General features: G+C 44.0%; 1 protein-coding gene across 2 annotated transcripts in view; it reads right to left on the reverse strand.

Moving 5' to 3' along the window:
- MDK (midkine) overlaps positions 1 to 19,259 on the reverse strand; it is a 241,954-nt gene that overhangs the window by 90,954 nt on the left and 131,741 nt on the right. For both annotated transcript variants that reach the window (XM_044082626.1, XM_044082627.1), the window contains one exon: positions 17,667 to 17,746. In XM_044082626.1, the coding sequence (XP_043938561.1) occupies positions 17,667 to 17,746 (80 nt within the window). The remainder of the gene's footprint in view (positions 1 to 17,666; positions 17,747 to 19,259) is intronic.

The following is a 19,259-nucleotide window of genomic DNA, read 5'->3' on the forward strand; positions in this document are numbered from 1 at the left end:
TATATATTTTTAATTGATACAATGTGGAAACCTTTATTATGTTGTTAGATTCCAGGACAACATCTGCAAAACAGGTACTCCATGTCTACTATCCATGTCTGGTAAACAAAAACAATTACAGAACTGGAGTAAGCCTTATACAAGATGAATGGTACCTGAATGCACTACCATGTTAGTACTTATGCAGGTCTGTCCTTTGACTAATTGTAGACAGAACTATCCTGAGGCAAAGAAAATTTTCACCCTTCAACGCTTCCTCTCATCCTGATGCACTTGCTAAGGCATCATAGATTCAGCACAACCCTCAAATTAGCCTGTGAAAGCTACCCCTTAAAAGTTATGAGGTGTTGCATCACCGTAACGTCCCAGGACCTTGTCAAAAAGAGAGAAAGCAGGCCAGGCTGTAAGCCAATTCACTCCCTCAACCGTTTGCTGAGGGATGCCAAGGGAGAATTTAAATGACTAGCCAAGCTGCAAGATTCAATGTTTGGAGCTGAGGGTGCAGAATTTGGTTGTTCTGCTGAGACAGTAAGGAAGGTGTCTGAGGCAGGTGCCATGGAGAAAGTTGTGACAGACTGCATAGGAGTGGGTACCAGTGTTGGCAAGGCCAGTCTGGAGCAAGCAAAATCATCTTTGGTTTGTCCTGTTTGACTTTTAGTAGAACTTTGGAGAGCAAAGGCAGAGGGGGAAAAGCATAGACTGAAAGATTTTCCCAGCTGAAGGACACAGCATCCTCTTTCCAGGCTTTTTTGCAAGGAGTTCTTGTGCAAAATTTGCCAAACTAGTAGTTCTGGGGTGATGCAAAGAGATCTATGTCTGGGCTCCCCATTTGATTGTCAACATGTTGAAAATCTGTGGTTCCATTTTCCATTCATGTGGGTCCATGAGATTTATGCTTAGATCGTCTGCCAAAATATCCAGCTTTCCTGGCAGGAATTGGGCTTATAGTTGTACTTGATAGCTCAAGGCTGTGTTCCACAATGCCATGGCTTGTCTGCAGAGGGGGTAGGAATGTGTACCCCCCTGCTTGTTTATGTACCACATAACTGTGGTGTTGTCCGTCTTTACCATTAGTTGTCCTGGATGAAGGAAGTCCTTGAAGGCTGTCAGTGCTTTCCGTACAGCTAGCATTTCTTTTTGATGGATATGAAGGTGCATTTGATTTGAGCTCCATTTGCCCTGAATGCACTTCCCTGTCAGATGAGCCCCCCATGCATAGTCTGATGCATCTGTAGTTAGGGTTTGGGTGGAAGGGGTTGGTGTGAATGGCAGTCCCTTGTTTTGGTGGCAGGCCTCTGCCCACCAAAGGAACTCCAGTTGTAGGCAAGGTATGATAGGAATCATTGCTTCTAGATCCTGAGAATGTTGACACCATAGGCTTTTTAGATACCACTGTAGTTTCCTCATATGCAGTCTTGAATATGGAATTAGAAGAATGCAGGAGGCCATGAACCCAAAGGCTTGCAGTATTTGTCTTGCTGATAGCAGGATTTTTGTGGCCACCTGTTTGAAGTAAGTCACCAACTGAATTTGCTTTTCTGATGTAAGGTAAGCCATCTGGGAAGTTGTATTCAAGCTTGCACCCAGAAATGTTATTTTTTGAGAGGATACTAGTTGTGATTTCTTTTCATTTATGTTGTACCCTAGACAAGTTAGAACACTTTTTACCAAACACCAGATGTTTTAGAAGAATGGCCTTGTTTTCTGCCTGAATTAGACAATCATCCAGGTATGGATATATATGAATATTTCTTTGCCTGCAAAATGCAATTACTGGAGCCAGGCACTTTGTAAAGACCGTGGGCACAGTAGATAAGCCAAAGGGCAGTGCAGAGAACTGATAAGTCAAAAAGCTTGCTTTGAAGCGGAGGTATCTTCTGCAAGATTCCCTGATTGGGATATGCAGGTATGCCTCTTTTAGATCTAGAGTTGCCAACCAGGCATCGTTGCCTAGCATAGGAAGTAACTGGTGAAGAGTCAGCATCTTGAATTTTAGAATGTCCAGGAAATTGTTTAGAGTAGACAAGTCCAGAATTGGATGCCATGATTGGTCTATTCTGGGTACCAGGAAAATTCTGTAATAGAAATCTTGTCCCTTTTCCCCTTCTGGTACCGGTTGAATTGCCCCCATGTTTAAGAGGGAAAGTACTTGTTTCTGAGCCTCTGTCCACTGATTTGGGGGCAGGTCTGGCCATCCATTTGGAGTTGGCAACGTGTGGAAATGAAATCTGTATCCTTGGGACACTATATTTAAAACCCATTTGTCCTGGGTTATAAGTTGCCAGTTTTTTGCATGAAGTGCCAGTTTTCCCCCCAAAGGGGCAGCTAAAAGGTAAGTGCTTGGTAATTCTAAAGCAAAGTCATTGAGACTGTTTACCATAGGGAGGTGTCTTGTTGTTTCCAGATTTGGAAGAGGAGGCACCCCATTGCTTGGTTCTGAAAGTCCCTTGGGACCGAAATTTGGTGCTTTTGGCACGTCTGGGTCTGGCTTGAGTGGCTCTGGAAGGAACTGGAAAGGACCAGTTCTTAGTAGGCCAGTACCTACAAAATCTTTAGACGTTGTACTTATAAGAAATCATTCACAGTCTGGATAGATTTAGCCTCATCTTCCACCTTTTTTAGGACTTCTTCAGCCTTATTGCCAAACAGACGGTCCTGCTGCAAAGGAGCATCCAACAATTTTGCTTTAACATAATCAGGCAGAGATTGCTCCTTAAGCCAAACATGCCTTCTAAGCACAGACCCAATAACAGCAGCCCTGCAAGAGGCCTCCAAAGAATCAAAACCACATTGCAAAGTATGTTTTCCAACGTGTTCAGCTGAATGCAATAAATCCTGTACATCTTTATTTTCCACACAGTCACAAATTAACATCATTTTCTGTTTAAGCAGTCCCATGATATGCTGCTGACATTTTAGCATATGAAATTGACAGTTTAAAGCCCTGATTGCCAAGGCTGCAGAAGTATAAACCTTTTCTCCCCATCTATCCAGCGCCCAGGAGTCTCTATCAGAAGGAGTAGGATTTTTAGCAAAAGAAGCCTTAATGCCCTTGGGCCCCTGAGAAATAGTTTCAGGGTCCGCAACAAGATTTTTGAAAAGGAATTTGTGGGAATCAGGAACCCTATAGTATCTGTCTGGCTTACAAGGGGCCAGAGGCAGAGAATCAGGGACCATACTGGATTATGAAAACACATCAACAATGTCTAGTACTGGAGGTATAGCCAAAGGCCTATGCTGAGGAAGAAGAAGAAAATCCCTAAGCCTCTTTTTGGACTCAGAAAAATCCTGACTTTCCCAGTGGGAATGTTCCCTTAAGGTATGTAAAGTTTCCCCAAAAGAAAAATCCTCAGGAGGAGAAGCAGAAGGAATGGAATCTTCTGCATCAGAGTCCTCATAAGTAGGCATAGACAAATCCTGTTCATTAGAAGAGTCAGACGAAATAGAATCCTGTTCAGAAGATTCATAGTCAAGTTCAGCCCTAGGCCTCTTTGAAGGTGGGGGTTGGCTACCCCTGATTAGAGTAATTAAATCTTCAGCCATTTTGATCATTTGTTTTTTAGGCATAGGGGCCTGCACATGTGGCCTAGGCATCGTATTTTTTAGACATAGATCGAGATTTTGGCCTTAATATTGAAGATGGCATCGGTTTAATATACAAATCTGTAGGCCTGAATACACCCTCAGAAGCCGATGCCTGCACAGCGGCTCCATACCCATCCAAGGTAGAGACATCCACAGGTTCCATAATTGAAGCATCTCGCGGCATACCAGACTCCGAATGGGTCTCAGTAGAGGCCTGCGAATCAGGGGCTGCAAAAGCACGTCACTGAGTACCAGCGAACTGGCGACTGGCTTAGGAGAAGCGTCATCAGCAGTTTTGGACCTCAACGACCTGTCTCTGTTTCTTTGCATTTTTTAGGTATTCCGGTAGTCGGATTGCTAACCAACGTCATTTCTGGATAATTAAAACGTGTTCCAAAATATTTAGAAGCAAAAATGTACCGATGATGGATAGTTCATTGATTAAATAAAGCACAGAACCAACAGCAAGGTACGTCGTGGTCAGGGCCTAGGCAAGGATTACAGTACAAGTTAAAATCCTTATGAGGTATTTGCTTCCCACAAATAATACAATTATTAACTTTTACTGACATCGGAAAGGAGCAAGAAAAAGTTTCCCCGACGGGGTACTTAGCTTTTTAGTTGAAGACTTTGGTTCTGAAACTCGAAAACAAAAATTTCAGGAGTCCGCCGACTGGCACTTGTGAACTGCTTCTGCCTCAGCCATCGTGCGGCAAGAAAGACTAATGTAATGGCGGTCGGCTGCATGTTTTATACCCCTGATGACCTGACATCATGGAAGAAGGGACAGCAAATGACACAGGACCCAAGACTTTGTTAATCAGGCCGACTGAGGGCAACCTGCCAGCAGATTACCCAAATGTAATGACTGCAACAGTGAAACACGAAGAACATCAGAACACTGGGTTGCTATCAGACTATCTATCAATGGTCAAAGAATATATGCTTTATGCAAACACTTCAAGCTCTCCAAAGGGTAATTAAAGAATATTTATATTCACTGTTTGCATGAATGCTGCAGGTTAATTCACAAGGTTGCTTCATTGTCTACAAAACCCTTTAAAAACTCAAAATGTTTAAGTGAAAGAAATAATTCCTAAAAAAACTCAGGTGTTTACCTGGTTTAAGTACTCTGATTACGTACAGAAGAGCTGTAGTAGTTTACTAATGGTTAATATTTACCCAGTTATTTGTTCAGTGAGGTAAAATACTGACCCACGCAGTTCTACTCAGGCTCAGTGTGGGATATCCATCAGGTTAAGTGACTTACTCATAGTAACACTGGTAACAGGAAGAGTAGGGTAACTAACACTATACTACATGGAACAGCTCATTAACAAACCACAGCTCTAATCCTTTACATTAACTAACAGGCAACACTGGAAACAAGCTCATAAGTAGTGACAGCTCATTCACTACAAGTTTCAGAATGTCAAACAGTAAACAAAGCAGAACTACACAGTTAGAGGCTGTACAGTCAGAGATGTGGCTAGGAATCAAAAGATGCAGTTGTGTAACTTACCATAAATGTAGATGTTCGAGTGTATTCACTGTTGCAGTCATCACACTTGGGTTATCCTGTCAGTGGTAGCCCTCAGTCAGCCCGAATACCAGAGGCTTAGTATTTCTGCATCAATTGAGGTCGCTCCAGGACTGATGTCAGATCATCAGTGGTATAAAATCAGACAGCCGATGCCATTACATCAGTTTTTCGTGCCCCAAATGTCAGGAGCCACCCAAATAGAGAGCTAGGTTTTGGTGGAAGAACACCACCAGTAGAAAATAAATACCAAAAATCCTTGTAGACCGTGAGGAAGAGAGAGAGTGAGAGAGACAGGGGCGATGGAGAGTGGGAAACCAGGACTGCAACAGTGAATACACTCGAACATCTACATTTATGGCAAGTGTACACAACTGTACTATGTTCTTTGTGTTTCACTGTCACAGTCATCACACTTGGGTTGATTACCAAAGCTGAAGTAAAGGGTGGAGGCAGTCAAGAATTGGTGGGGATAGCTAGTATGTCCTGCAAGACTGCGGCTGCAAAGCCTGCCCTGGATTTGGAAAAGATAGGCAGGTGGGAATGCTTGGTGAAGGTATCAACAGAACTCCATGTTGCAGCCTCCAGGATGTCCCTGGTAGGGACCCCTCTGAGGAAAACTGCAGAGGTAGAGGTTGCCCTTGTGCAATGTGTCCTGACCCCCTGTGGGGGTGGTTTCCTGTGGTGTTTGTAACAGAAATGGATACAGTGTGCTATCCATTTGGAGATGGCTTGTTTGGATATGGCCTTGCCCTCTGCCTCTGCTGCAAAGTTGACTAGCAACTGGTCACTTTTCCTAAAGGGCTTAGTCCTGCCCAGGTAAAATCTAAGTTGTCTGTGCACATCTAAAGAGTGCAGAATCCTTTCCCGCTTATTTTGAGGCTTAGGGAAAAAGGTAGGCAAATGAATAGATTGGTTGAGAGCCACACTGGATACCACTTTAGGCAAGAAGGTTGGGTTAGTCCTGAGGGAGACCCTGTCAGCATGAAAAATGATGAAAGGCTCCACAGCCATTACTGCTTGTAGCTCTGAAACTCTTCTAGCTAAAGTGACGGTCAGAAGCAAGGCTGTTTTCCAAGACAGGAATTTTAACTCTGCTGAAGCTGGAGGCTCAAAGGGTGGGGGTAGTGTGAGCTTTTCCAAAACAAAATTAAGGTCCCAAGCTGAGGTAGGAGCTCTTCTGGGTTGCCTTAAATTGTTAGCCCCTCTTAGGAACTGTTTGATGAGAGGGTGAGAAGAGAGAGGTGGCTCTGTGCTGTAATGAGCAGAGATGGCAGAGGCATGCATTTTAATAGAAGAGAAGGATAGGCCCCTGTGAAATAGGTCCCCTAGGTCATCCAGGATGAGAGGTAGGGAGGGCTGTGCTCTATCAGATCCCTTAGCCTGAATCCAGGTGCAATACCGTCGTCAATTGTCAGCATAGGATTTTCTAGTGCTGGGGCATCTGCCCTCACGTATAACATCCAGGAATTGCTTGCTCAGGCTGGCAACTAGACGAGAGGTCAGGGAATAAGCCAGGCTGCCAGGCTGCCAGGTTCAGGGTCTGCAATTGTGGATGCATGAATTCTCCATTCGCTGGGTCAGGAGATTTGGGATCTGAGGAAGGTGCCATGGAGGCAGGGGTGACAGACTGCACAGCAGTGGGTACCAGTGCTGGCATAGCCAGTCTGGGGCAATCAAGATTGTTCTTGGTTTTTCCCTCCCTTATTTTTAGAAGTACCCTTGTGAGTAGAGGGGGAAATGCATAGCTTGAGAGGTTTACCCATTGGAAGCATAGGGCATCCACTTTCCAGACCTTGCTGTGAGGTTCCCTGATGAAGAATTTGCTGAGCTGATGACTGTTGTGGGAGGCAAACAGATCCACCTTCGGGGTACCCCATTTCTGGGTTACAAGGTTGAAGGTGCTGTGGTCTAGCTGCCACTCATGTGGGTCTAGGAGTTTTATGCTTAACTTGTCTGCCAGACAGTTTTGGGAGCCTGGCAGGAATTGTGCTAGCAGGTAAATCTGCATGGCTGAAGCTGTGTGCCAAAGAGTCATGGCTAGCCTGCAGAGGGGATAGGCGTGAGTTCCTCCGTTTGTTGATGTACCACACCACTGTGGTGTCCGTTTCCCCGGGGATAGTAGGGGTTTGAAAACTGCCAGAGCATGCTGAACAGTTAGCATCTCTTTTTGGTTGATGTGCAGATGCATTTAATTTGGGCTCCAATGGCCCTCAATGCACCTGCCGTCCAGGTGTGCACCCCAGGCATAATGTTATGCATCTGTGGTTAGGGTCTGGGCAGCGTGGGGTTGTGAAAAGGGAAGGGCCTTGTTGTGGTTGCATGGTGCTGCCCACCAAATATAATCTTTCCTTAGACAAGGTATAGGTATGATAGTTTCCAGGTCCTGAGAGTCTTGATGCCAAAGGCTTTTTAAGTACCACTGACGTTTACTCATATGTAGTCTGGCATACGGAATGAGTAGAATGCAGGAAGTCATGAACCCTAGAGCTTGCAGGATTTTCCTTGCAGATAACTGGGTTCTGGTGGCTAGTTGAGATAAGTAGCCTGTCAGGTAGGCTTGATTTTCTGGAGTAAAGAATGCCATTTGGGATGCTGTGTCCAGGCTTGCTCCCAGGAATACAATTTTTTGAGTGGAGACTAGTTTGGATTTCTTTTCATTTATAGTGTACCCCAGGGAGGTAAGTAGGTCCTTTACAAAGGTCAGGTGCTGTAATAGCTTTTTCCGACTGTCTGCCTGAATCAGGCATTCGTCTAGGTAGGGGTACATTTGAACATTCCTTTGTCTGAAAAAAGCAATGGCAGGAGCCAGACATTATGTGAAAACTCTAGGAACAGTGGATAAGCCAAAGGGAAGCGCAGAGAACTGAAAGTGCATAGATCCTGCCCAGAAACGTAGATATTTCCTGCAAGAATCCCTGATTGGTATGTGTAGATAGGCCTCTTTTAGGCCTAGGGTGGCTAACCAACCATCCTTGAATAGCATAGGAAAAAGCTGCTGGAGGGTGAAGCACTTTGAATTTTGGTATCACCAGGGAAGTGTTTAGAACTGATAGATTGAGGATTGGGCGGCAGGTTCCCTCTTTTCTGGGTACCAGGAAGAGCCTGGAATAGAAACCTTGGCCTATCTGGTCTGCAGGAACAGGCTGTATTGCCCTCATGGAGAGCAGGGAATGAACTTGGTTTTGTGCCTCTGCCCACTGGTTTGGCGGAAGATCTGGGAACCCTTTTGGAGTTGGCAGTGTGTGGAAATAAAATTTGTATCCCTGGGACACTACGTTGATGACCCATCGGTCGATGGTGATGGAAGCCCAGGAGAGTTTTCCTCCTACGGGCACAAGCAGGTGGGCAGAGGTAAGGGGTGGAGTTGTAAAGTCATTGTGAGTTCTTTCTATAAGGGGGTGGCTTAGCACTCCCTGTTTTTGAAGTGGAGGAACCCCATTGTTTAGATCACTGCATTCCCTGGGACTGCTATCAGGGGGAGTCTGCTTCCCCTAGATCTTGTCTGAGCTGCCCTTGAGGGGGCTAGTAAGGACCAGTGCTTGGACAGGCAATGCCTACTGAGCCTCAGAGGCTGGACTTGCAAGACGTCTTTAATTGTCTGCATAGATTTAGCTTTTTCTTCCATCTTTTTTAAAACCTCTTCTGCCTTGGTGCCAAACAAATTGTCTTTGTGCAATGGTGCATCCAATACCTTTGATTTGACATGATCTGGCAAGGTTTGTTCCTTAAGCCAAGCATGCCTTCAAAGTACAGAACATGTGACTGCTGCCCTGCAGGATGCTTCTAGAGCATCAAAGCCACATTGCAAGCTGTGCTTAGTAACTTGGCTTGCAGAATGCATAAGCTCCTGTAATTCTTTACTTTCTGCACAAGCAGGAAAGGTAGATCATTTTTGTTTAAGGAGTTCCATTGTTTGTTGCTGGTATTTTAACATGTGGAACTGACAGTTTAGTGCTCTAATGGCAAGAGTTGCAGAGGTGTATACTTTTTTACTCCATCTGTCTAAAGCTTGGGAATCCCTGTCTGAAGAGGTGGGAATCTTGGCTGTGGTTGCTTTTATTCCTTTAGGTCCCTGGGAGATGACCTCTGGGTCCACAGAAGGATTTTTGAAAAGAAATTTGTGAGAGCCAGGGACTCTAATACCTGTCAGGTTTCCTGGGAGCAGGTGGTAGGGTGTCAGGAGTTAAACTAGATTCCATAAAAACATCATCCACAACATCCAGGACAGGAGGGATAGCCAAAGGTCTGTGCTGTAGTAAATCTAAAAATTCCCTGAGCCTCTTTTTGGACTGAGGATAATCCTGACATTCCCAATGAAAATGCTCTGTCAAAGTATGTAGGGTTTCACCAAAAGAAAAATCCTCTGGAGGAGAGGCAGAGGGAATGGATTCCTCTGCATCTGAATCCTCATAAGCAGACAAGGGCATGTCTTCATATTCTGAAACCTCATTCTCGGACTCCTGGTCAGATAAAGCTGCTGGGGACAAGTCTCTCTTTTAGAAGGGGTAGGCTGGCTTCCCCTAATAAGCATAAGGTCTTCCACCATTTTAAGCATTTGAGATTGAGGAATGGAAGCATGTTCTTGAGTTTGGGTCATCATTTTTTTAGGTGTAGTTCGTACCCTGGGCCTTAGAAACTCAGTAGTTTTAGAAAGAACTTAAGATGTAAAAGAAGTCGTCGGTTTGTGTCGAATATCAGTAGTGCGAAGAACTTCCTCAGAAGCCGGTGCCTGCTCAGCGGCTCTAGACCTATCCAAGGTAGAGACATCCGCAGGATCCTTAGTCAAAGAAGAGTCTCACAACATACCGGACTCAGAACGGGTCTCGGTAATGGCCTGTGAATCCATAGAAGTGGGCATCAGGGGCTGCTAAAGCAACTCACTGAGTACCGGCAAACTGGCGACTAGCTTAACAGAAGCGTCATCGGTAGTTTTGGATCTGTGCGGTCTATCTCTGTCTTTATCCTTACATTTTTTCAGATCGGTAGTTGGATGGCTTACTGAAGCCATTTCAGAATATGGAGATCGAGAGCAAAAGTATTTAGCTATGATAAGGGCCCAACGATGTATAGATGCTCTTCATGTTTCACTGTTGCAGTCATTACATTTGGGTTATTTGCCTGCAGGTAGCCCTCAGCCGGCCTGAATATCAAAGTCTTGGATTCCTGCCTCACATGCTGTCTCTTCTTCCATGATGTCAGGTCATCAGGGTTATAAAACATGCAGCCGATGCCATTACATCAGTCTTTCTTGCCACGCGGTGCCCAAAGCAGAAGCAGTTCACAAGTGCCAGTCGGCCGACTCCTGAAATTTTCGTTTTCGATTTTCAGAATTGAAGTCTTCAAAAAAGCTAAGTACCCCATTGGGGATCCTTTTTCTTGCTCTTAACCGATGTCAGTAAAAGTTAACAATTGTATTACCTGTGGAAAGCAAATACCTCAAAGATTTTCATTCTTACTGCATTCCTTGCTTAGGCCCAGACCACAATGTCCCTCTCTGCTGGTTCTGTGCCTTATTCAACACCTGGACTACTTGTCTGTTTATTTTTGCAGCAAATTATTTTGGTACTAGGTTTAACTATCCAGTAATGGCTTCGGTAATGACTACTCACATTCCAAAAAAAGTAAAGATAAAGACAGAGACAGACCGCATAGGTCCAAAGCTGCCACCGATGCTTCCGTTAAGCTAATTGCCAGTTTGCCGGTACTCAGTGAGGCACTTTTGCAGTCCCTGACACCTGCTACTTCAGATTTGCAGGCCTCTACTGGGGCCCATTCAGAGTCCGCTATGCCACAAGATGCTTCTTCGACTATGGAACCTGTTGATGTCTCTGCCTTGGATGGGTCCAGAGCCGCTGTGCAGGCACCGGCTTCTGAGGGTGTATTCTGGCCTACTGACTTGGATTTCAAACCGACACCATCTTCTTCTTTAAGGCCTAAATCTTGACCCATGCCTAGAAAACAGACATCCAAACCACATGGTCAGACCCAGATGCCTAAAAAACAAATGATAACAATGGCTGAAGACCTTATTGAAGCCAGCCTTCACCCTCTAAGAGACCTAGAACTGATTTTCTTTCTGATTCTTCTGAGCAGGATTCTGAAATTTCTGTTTCTTCTGATTACCAGGATTTGCTCTTATCTACCTACGAGGATTCTGATGCAGAGGATTCCATTCCCTCTACTTCCCCTCCAGAAGATTTTTCTTTTGGTGAAACCTTGCACACACTTAGGGACCATTTCCGCTGGGAAAGCCAGGATTACTCTGACTCCAAAAAGAGGCTTAGGGAATTCTTACTTCTCCCTCACCACAGGCCTTTAGCTATCCCTCCTGTCCTGGACATTGTAGATGATGCCTTCTTGGAATCTAGCCTGGCTCCAGACACTTTAACTCTAGCTCCCAGGAAACCTGACAGGTATTACAGAGTACCTGACTCTCACAGGTTCCTCTTCAAGAATCCTACTGTGGACCCAGAGACCATTTCCCAAGGACCAAAAGGCATTAAGGCTACTACTGCCAAAAAACATACCCCATCTGATAGAGATTCTAGGGCCTTGGACAGATGGGGTAAGAAGTTATGCACTTCTGCTACTTTGGCCATTAGGGCCTTAAACTGCCAGTTTCATATGCTAAAGTATCAGCAGCATATTTATGGACTACTTAAACAGAAAATTATGTTGATTCCTTACTGTGCTGAAAATAAAGAATTACAGGATTTAATGCGTTCGGCAGAACAAGTTGGTAAACATACTTTGCAATGTGGTTTTGACTCTTTAGAAGCATCTTGCAGGGCTGCTGTCACTGGGTCTGTACTTAGATGGCATGCTTGGCTTAAGGAGCAAATTTTCCAGATCATGTTAAAGCTAAATTACTGGATGCTCCCTTAAATCAAGACCACCTGTTTGGCAACAAAGCAGAAGTGGTCCTTAAAAAGATGGAGGAAAAAGCTAAATCTATGCAAACAGTTAAAGATTTTCTGCAATTACAGCCTCCCAGATTTAGTAGGCATTGGCCTTCTAAGAATTGGTCCTTTCCTCGGTCTCCCAGGCCTTTTCAGTCCAAACCCAGGAACAGCAGACCACCTAGGCTACAGTCTCAAGGTACTCACAGGCCTAAGCAGTGGGGGGCTCCCACTTCCAAAGCTGGAAGTAGTAAGATACCCCCTATGGAAAAATGTCACAATGACTTAACCTTACACCTTCCAAGCCCTGCTCAACTGCCTACTCCCTTAGGGGGAAGGATCGCCCTGCATGCAAAAAACTGGGAACCCATTAACCAGGACAAATGGGTTTTAAATATAGTTTTCCAAGGATGCAGATTCCACTTGCACACCTTACCACCCCCAGACAGTTGGCCAGACCTACCCTCAAATCAGTGGGCAGAGGCTCAACAGCAGGTTCTCTCTCTTCTAAGTATCAGGGCTATTCAACCTGTCTCAGCAGAAGAAAGGGGACAAGGTTGTTACTCAAGACTTTTCCTGGTACCCAGAAAAGACAGTTCCTGGTGTCCCATCCTAGACCACTCTATTCTAAACACCTTTTTGGTAATCCCAAAATTCAAAATGCTAACACTTCAACAACTGCTTCCTATGCTAGGCAAAGATGCCTGGTTGGTGACCTTAGACTTAAAGGAAGCTTACCTGCACATTCCAATAAGGGAATCTTGCAGGAAATACCTACGCTTCAGAGCAGGCGCCATGCATTATCAGTTCTCTGCACTTCCCTTTGGCTTATCTACTGCGCCCTGGGTAATCACAAAGTGTCTAGCTCCAGTCATTGCATTTTGCAGGCAAAGAAATATTCAAATATATCCATACCTGGACGATTGTCTAATTCAAGCAGAAAGCCAGGGTATGCTACTAAAACATCTGGCATTTGTGAAGAAACTTCTGACCTCACTGGGGTACACCATAAACGAAAAGAAATCTCATCTAGTACCCTGCCAGCAAATTGTATTCCTGGGAGCAAGCTTGAACACAACTTCCCAGATGGCTTACCTCAAGAAAAGTTTATTTGACAGCCAACTTCAAACTACTGGCCACAAAGACCCAGTTATCTGCAAGGAAAATCCTGTAAGCCCTGAGGTTCATGGCCTCTTGCATCCTACTAATTCCATATGCAAGACTGCATATGAGGAAACTACAATGGTATCTAAAAAGCCTATGGTGTCAACATTCTTAGGACCTGGAGTCAATGATTCCTATCATTCCTTGTATAAAGACATAGTTCCTTTGGTGGGCAGAGGCCTGCTACCAAGACAAGGGGCTCCCATTCACTCTACCCCTGCCGCCCAAACCCTAACAACAGAAGCATCAGACTATGCATGGGGGGCTCACTTGGCAGGGCAGTGCATTCAGGGCAAATGGAACCTGAGTCAGATGCACCTGCATATCAAAAAGAAATGTTAGCTGTACAGAATTCCCTGACAGCCTTCAAGGACCACATTCTTCCAGGACAACTACTGGTAAAGACAAACAACACCACTGTTATGTGGTACATAAACAAACAGGGGGAACCACTCATACCCTCTCTGCAGACTAGCCATGGCTCTGTGGAACACAGCCTTGAGCTACCAAGTTCGCCTACAAGCTCAATTCCTGCCAGGCAAGCTAAATTCACTGGCACATGACCTAAACAGAAATCTCATGGACCCACACGAGTGGAAACTGGAACCAAAGATATTCAACCTTTCGTGTAACAAATGGGGGAATCCAGAGATAGACCTGTTTGCCTCCCCTCAGAACTACCAATTGGAGAAATTCTGCACAAGGACTCCCCACAGTCAAGCTTGGAAAGTGGGTGCACTGTCCTTCACCTGGGAAAGCCTCTCAGTTTATGCCTTTCTCCCTCTGTCTCTCCTCTCGAAGGTTCTGCTAAAAATCAAACAGGACAAACAAAGAACAATACTGACTGCACCAGACTGGCCACGCCAGCACTGGTACCCCCTCTTGTGCAGTATGTCACTGCTTGAACCATGGCACCTGCCTCAGATGCCTTCCCTGCTGTCCCAGCAGGAGTGCCAGATTCTGCACACTCAGCTTCAAACCCTGAACTTTGCAGCCTGGGTAATTCCTTAAGCTCTCCAATAGTATCCCTCAGTAAGCAGGTGCTAGATGTCATTCTGGAGGCAAGGAGGCCTAGTACTAGAAGATCCTATGCTGAAAGGTGGAAAAGATACTGTTCCTGGAGCCAGACTCAGGGGATGGGCACAACGGTGCCCAGCTTACTGCATATTTTTCAGTACTTATCAGAGATGCTTCACAATGGCCTTTCCTTTTCGTCAATTAAAATTCATGTCTCTGCCATTTCAGTACATTATAATACTGAACCACCCCTCTTCTCTCACTCCCTGCTAAAGCAATTCCTCAGAGGGGCCAAAAATGTAAGACCTCCCAGGAGAGCCCCTTCTCCAGCCTGGGACCTTCACTTTGTATTGGAAAAGCTCACTCTACCTCCTTTTGAACTAGCTGCAACTGCAGAGCTGAAATTCCTTTCTTGGAAAACAGCCTTCCTTCTAACCATCACTTCAGCAAGAAGAGTGTCTGAATTACATGCCCTCATGGCAGTGGAGCCCTTCATCATCTTCCATGCAGACAGGTTGTCCCTCAGGACCAATCCTTCCTTTATGCCCAAGGTGGTGTCTCATGCGGCCCTTAATCAGTCCATTCATTTGCCTACTTTCTTCCCAAATCCACAAAACAAAGGAGAACGAATACTGCACTCTCTGGATGTACATAGACAACTTAGATTTTATTTGGGCAGGACTAAGCCTATCCGGAAATCTGAACAGCTGCTAGTTGGCATTGATGCAGGGGCAGAGGCGAAGGCCATTTCAAAGCAAACCATTTCTAAATGGATAGCCCATTGCATTCATTTCTGCTATAAGCACCATGGAAAACCTACCCCATAGGGGATAAGATCACATTCCACCAGGGCTGCATCTACCTCTACAGCCTTTCTCAGAGGTGTCCCTACGAGGGACATCCTAGAAGCTGCTGCCTGGAGCTCTGTGCATACCTTCACCAAGCATTACCACATGCCTATTTTTTCTAAATCCAGAGCTGGCTTTGCCACTGCAGTTTTGCAGGGCTTAATAGCTGGTACTAATGTTCTCTAACTTCCTCCTCCCTTACTTAGCTTTGGGAATCAACCCAAATGTAATGACTGCAACAGTAAAACACGAAGAACATAGTACAGTTGTGTACACTTACCATAAATGTAGATGTTAGAGTGTATTCACTGTTGCAGTTCTGGTTACCCTCCAGCCCCCTGACTTCTCTCGGCTATACTTTTCTTCTTCTTTAGTGTATTTCAGCTTTCTGGTGTATTTGCTTTTTGTTGGAGGTATAACCTAACATATAATTGCTTTCCATTATGGGGGCACCTGACATCTGGGGCAAGAAAAACTGATGTAATGGCATCAGCTGCATGTTTTATACCCCTGACGACCTGATGTCATGAAAGAAGAGACAGCATCCAACGAAGGAATCCAAGACTTTGATATTCAGGCCGGCTGAGGGCTACCTGCAGGCAGATAACCCAAATGTAATGACTGCATCAGTGAATACACTCGAACATCTACATTTATGGTAAGCGTACACAACTGTACTTTCTGGAGTTGCGCAAAGCACAAAACTAACAGCGAGTAATGTTGTGGTCTGGGCCTAAACAGGTGACACAGTAAGAATGGAAATCTCGGTGTGATATTTGCTTTCCACAGGCGAGACAACTGTTAACCTTTTCTGACATTGGTTAGAGCAAGAAAAAAGGATCCCCAACAGGGTACATAACTTTAGAAGACTTCAACTTCAATTTCAGAAATGAAAACTCAGGTAGCGGCCAACCAGCACTCGTGTGAACTGCTTCTGCTTCGGGCTCCTCGGCAGGAAAAACTGATGTAATGGTGTCAGCTGCCTGATTTTATACCATTGACGGCCTGACGTCAGTTCTGGAGTGACAGCAACTGACGCAGAAATACTAAGCCTCTGGTATTCGGGCCGACTGAGGGCTACACCTGGCAGGATAACCCAAGTGTGATGACTGCAACAGTGAAACACAAAGAACATCACTAGACGAACTTTCCTCCACCCACACGAAAAGGGCAAGTCATTGCCCCATGGGTGGGGGAATAGAAGTCATACAGATGCTTTACATAAAAATCCTAGTGAAAAAACGTAGAATCCCATAACATCTGACATGACAGAAAGCATCCAACATTTACCTAAATCTATCTATTCTTTACCTACTGCCTAGTTTGCAATTACTTGGAGAATTCTAAAATTTGCAATTCAGAGCTTGATTAACAATGAACAGAACCAGTCAAGAGTCACACTACAAGCAGGGGACACAAAGACCATAGATATAGCCTTTTTTTTTCTAGTAGACATCCAACCTTTAATAACCAGTCTCATTTGTCACCAAGAATGTAGAATTCTAAGCAGAACTTTAGTTTGAGCACCACCAGAGCACAGAAGCACTACTCAGTACTTCGGCCCTCTGATCACATGCTATTCAGATATCTAATTAGTGCTCGGCAGCTATCAATATGATATAAACAGAGACAGCTTCACTAGAGCAGTTATCACTTCACTTTCCAAATTTCGTACATACAAGCAGACATCAATGGAATGTTCTACAATCATCACGTTGTACTCTTATCCCTCTGTTAGAAGCATGCCAGTCCTGCAATCTTCTCCCCCCTTACCACAAATTTAAACTAACTGCCTGTCCTGGATTGTTTCAGTAATAGAGGTAAGACGACTGATGTGCCCATTTCTTTCTCTCTCTATACAATGAAACATATAATTAAACCAGAGAGAATGCAAAGCTGTACAAATCTGTAATCAGCTCTGAGATTTACGATATAGACAGACTTACTTGAGCACACCTGTGTTCTGTTCTCTCTAACTGCTGGAGGATAACTTTCCAATTTTTATAAATGCAATTAAAGTTTACAGCAAACTTGCAGGCATCACAAAACTGTCAACTTGTTTGTCTGCCCACCTCAGGAGAAGAGGCCACTGTTGGGACATAGGGAAGGCCATAACATCTTCATCTGCCCTGTGGCACCATAAACCAGAGGTTGCATGAAGTATTACGTATATATTCTATCCATAAGCAAACATTTGCAGAAGTTGCTGCCAAGATGTGGAGATGTCACTGCATAAAAATACAGCCTATTCCCCAAGTGGATAGCAGCACTACTCTTGGTGCATGGGTCTCATTACCTGGGGGGGAAGAAAATGGTCAACAAGGTGTGTGAATGAGGGTTATGGGGGATAGGTGGAACCAAAATAATTCTCACACACACACACACACACACACACACACACACACACACACACACACACACACACACACACTAACGCACATCTCATCTGCTTTGCAGAGTTCCAGAATTTTGACAATGTACCACCAGAATTAGTTAACAGCAATGATAATTTGTACGTTTAGAATAGCTCATAGAAAAGTTGTGAAACTGGGGTAGCACAATCCAAAGATCTTACAACAATGATACAACAAAGTTAAGATGATTACCTACCTTTCTTAGGCTTGCCAGCCTCTAGGGTAACTGCCATCAAGACAACCAGCAGCAGGACAAAAAACCCATGCAGCTGCATTCTGAAAAACAAGAGAGATACGACACATCAATAAGCAGCTATACTAATCCAAAATGGATGTCATTCTGCCATTATTAGCAAATCAACTGTCCAAGACGTCCATGTTGTTAATGCATCTCTTCTGTCAGTGATGCCAGGTGTCTTGATATGACTCACCCAAAAACAAACTGATAACAAAGTTGTTATCATGTTCAAAGTCACAACAACAAAGCATTGCCATGGACTATTTATATGTCACATTGGTGAGTGCAACCAGCCCTGATTGACTAGGCTCGATGAATAGTACCACCTGTAGTCTTGGAGTGGCATTTAAAATGCATGTAACATTGTACCTAACTACAATGAAAAACAAAACCATTAATGTTACAAAACACTGGATGTACACCCCTCAACTGTACAGATCTTCAGAGAATTTCCAGATTTTTGCCTCGTATGTTTGGTCGGTTTCTCATAAAATTGTGGTTTTCTGGCAAATCATTGGCAAAATATTGAGGTTTGAAGTTAGAAAAATAATGACAGCAATTTGAATTTCAGACTTCATACCCTTCACAAAAATCATGTTAATGCAAAACCTGTTATTCTATCAACTTTAGTTTGTAAAAGCAATATTTAACAAAAACGTCCCTGTTTTTGGGCCTTTGCTCCCCCCCCCCCCATTACTTATAGCTTTAACCAAGAAAAAACTTTTCTTACACTGATAAAGGTTACCGGTGGAAAGTGAAAAAAGCAAAATGAACCTCCGGTAAACCACCACAACAAAAATTCCAGTACGAAGCAGCAGATAAAAAAATGACAAAGTTTTATTAAGCTGTGGTTAAAACAAAATTATCTAAAAGTCTTTTGAAAGTCGATAAGCGCTTTCGGCATCTAGCCTTCTTCAGATAATAAAGTTTTTAGGACTAATACTTGCATTTTTATAAAACAAGATAGCCAATGAAAATCATGACATCAAAGAATAATTAGCATCTTGACCAATCAAAAATATTATGCAAATTCATTGATTCACATTCTCCACTGGTTTTAACATATCCAATAGTCTTATTAGAAAAGCTGCTTATAACCTATCACATAGGTTTAAGATAGTTCCGTGACTGAGGGTGTGGCGCCAAAATTATGGTAAACAGTTTTTTTATCCATTTCGTATAATGGCTATATAAGCCCAATGCGCCTCTCGGAACACCCATCCAATCTTTGAGGCTTTCACCCATTCAATAACCACACAACAGATTTCCAACAACCTATCAACCATAATATGTGACAACCACAAATGAGCATCACATAAACCATCATCCACACAAAGCAAAAAACCATATGCGCTTCACAAATATGATCGCATAACGGATCTTCCAAAATCAGAGGGTCTGTTTAATTATGGCACAAAATCGCACTCTCAGGTCAATGCTCAAACATAAACAAGAGCAAAAGCAAATGGATAGCAAAAGAATAACAAGCTCATGCTATGTCCATAATCATTAAAATATGTTTTGATGCTCCGCCTATGCAGTTTTCGGAGC

Source organism: Protopterus annectens, chromosome 9.part0 (genome assembly GCF_019279795.1).
Source record: "Protopterus annectens isolate FY-2018-M chromosome 9.part0, PAN1.0, whole genome shotgun sequence".
NCBI lineage: Eukaryota > Metazoa > Chordata > Ceratodontiformes > Protopteridae > Protopterus > Protopterus annectens.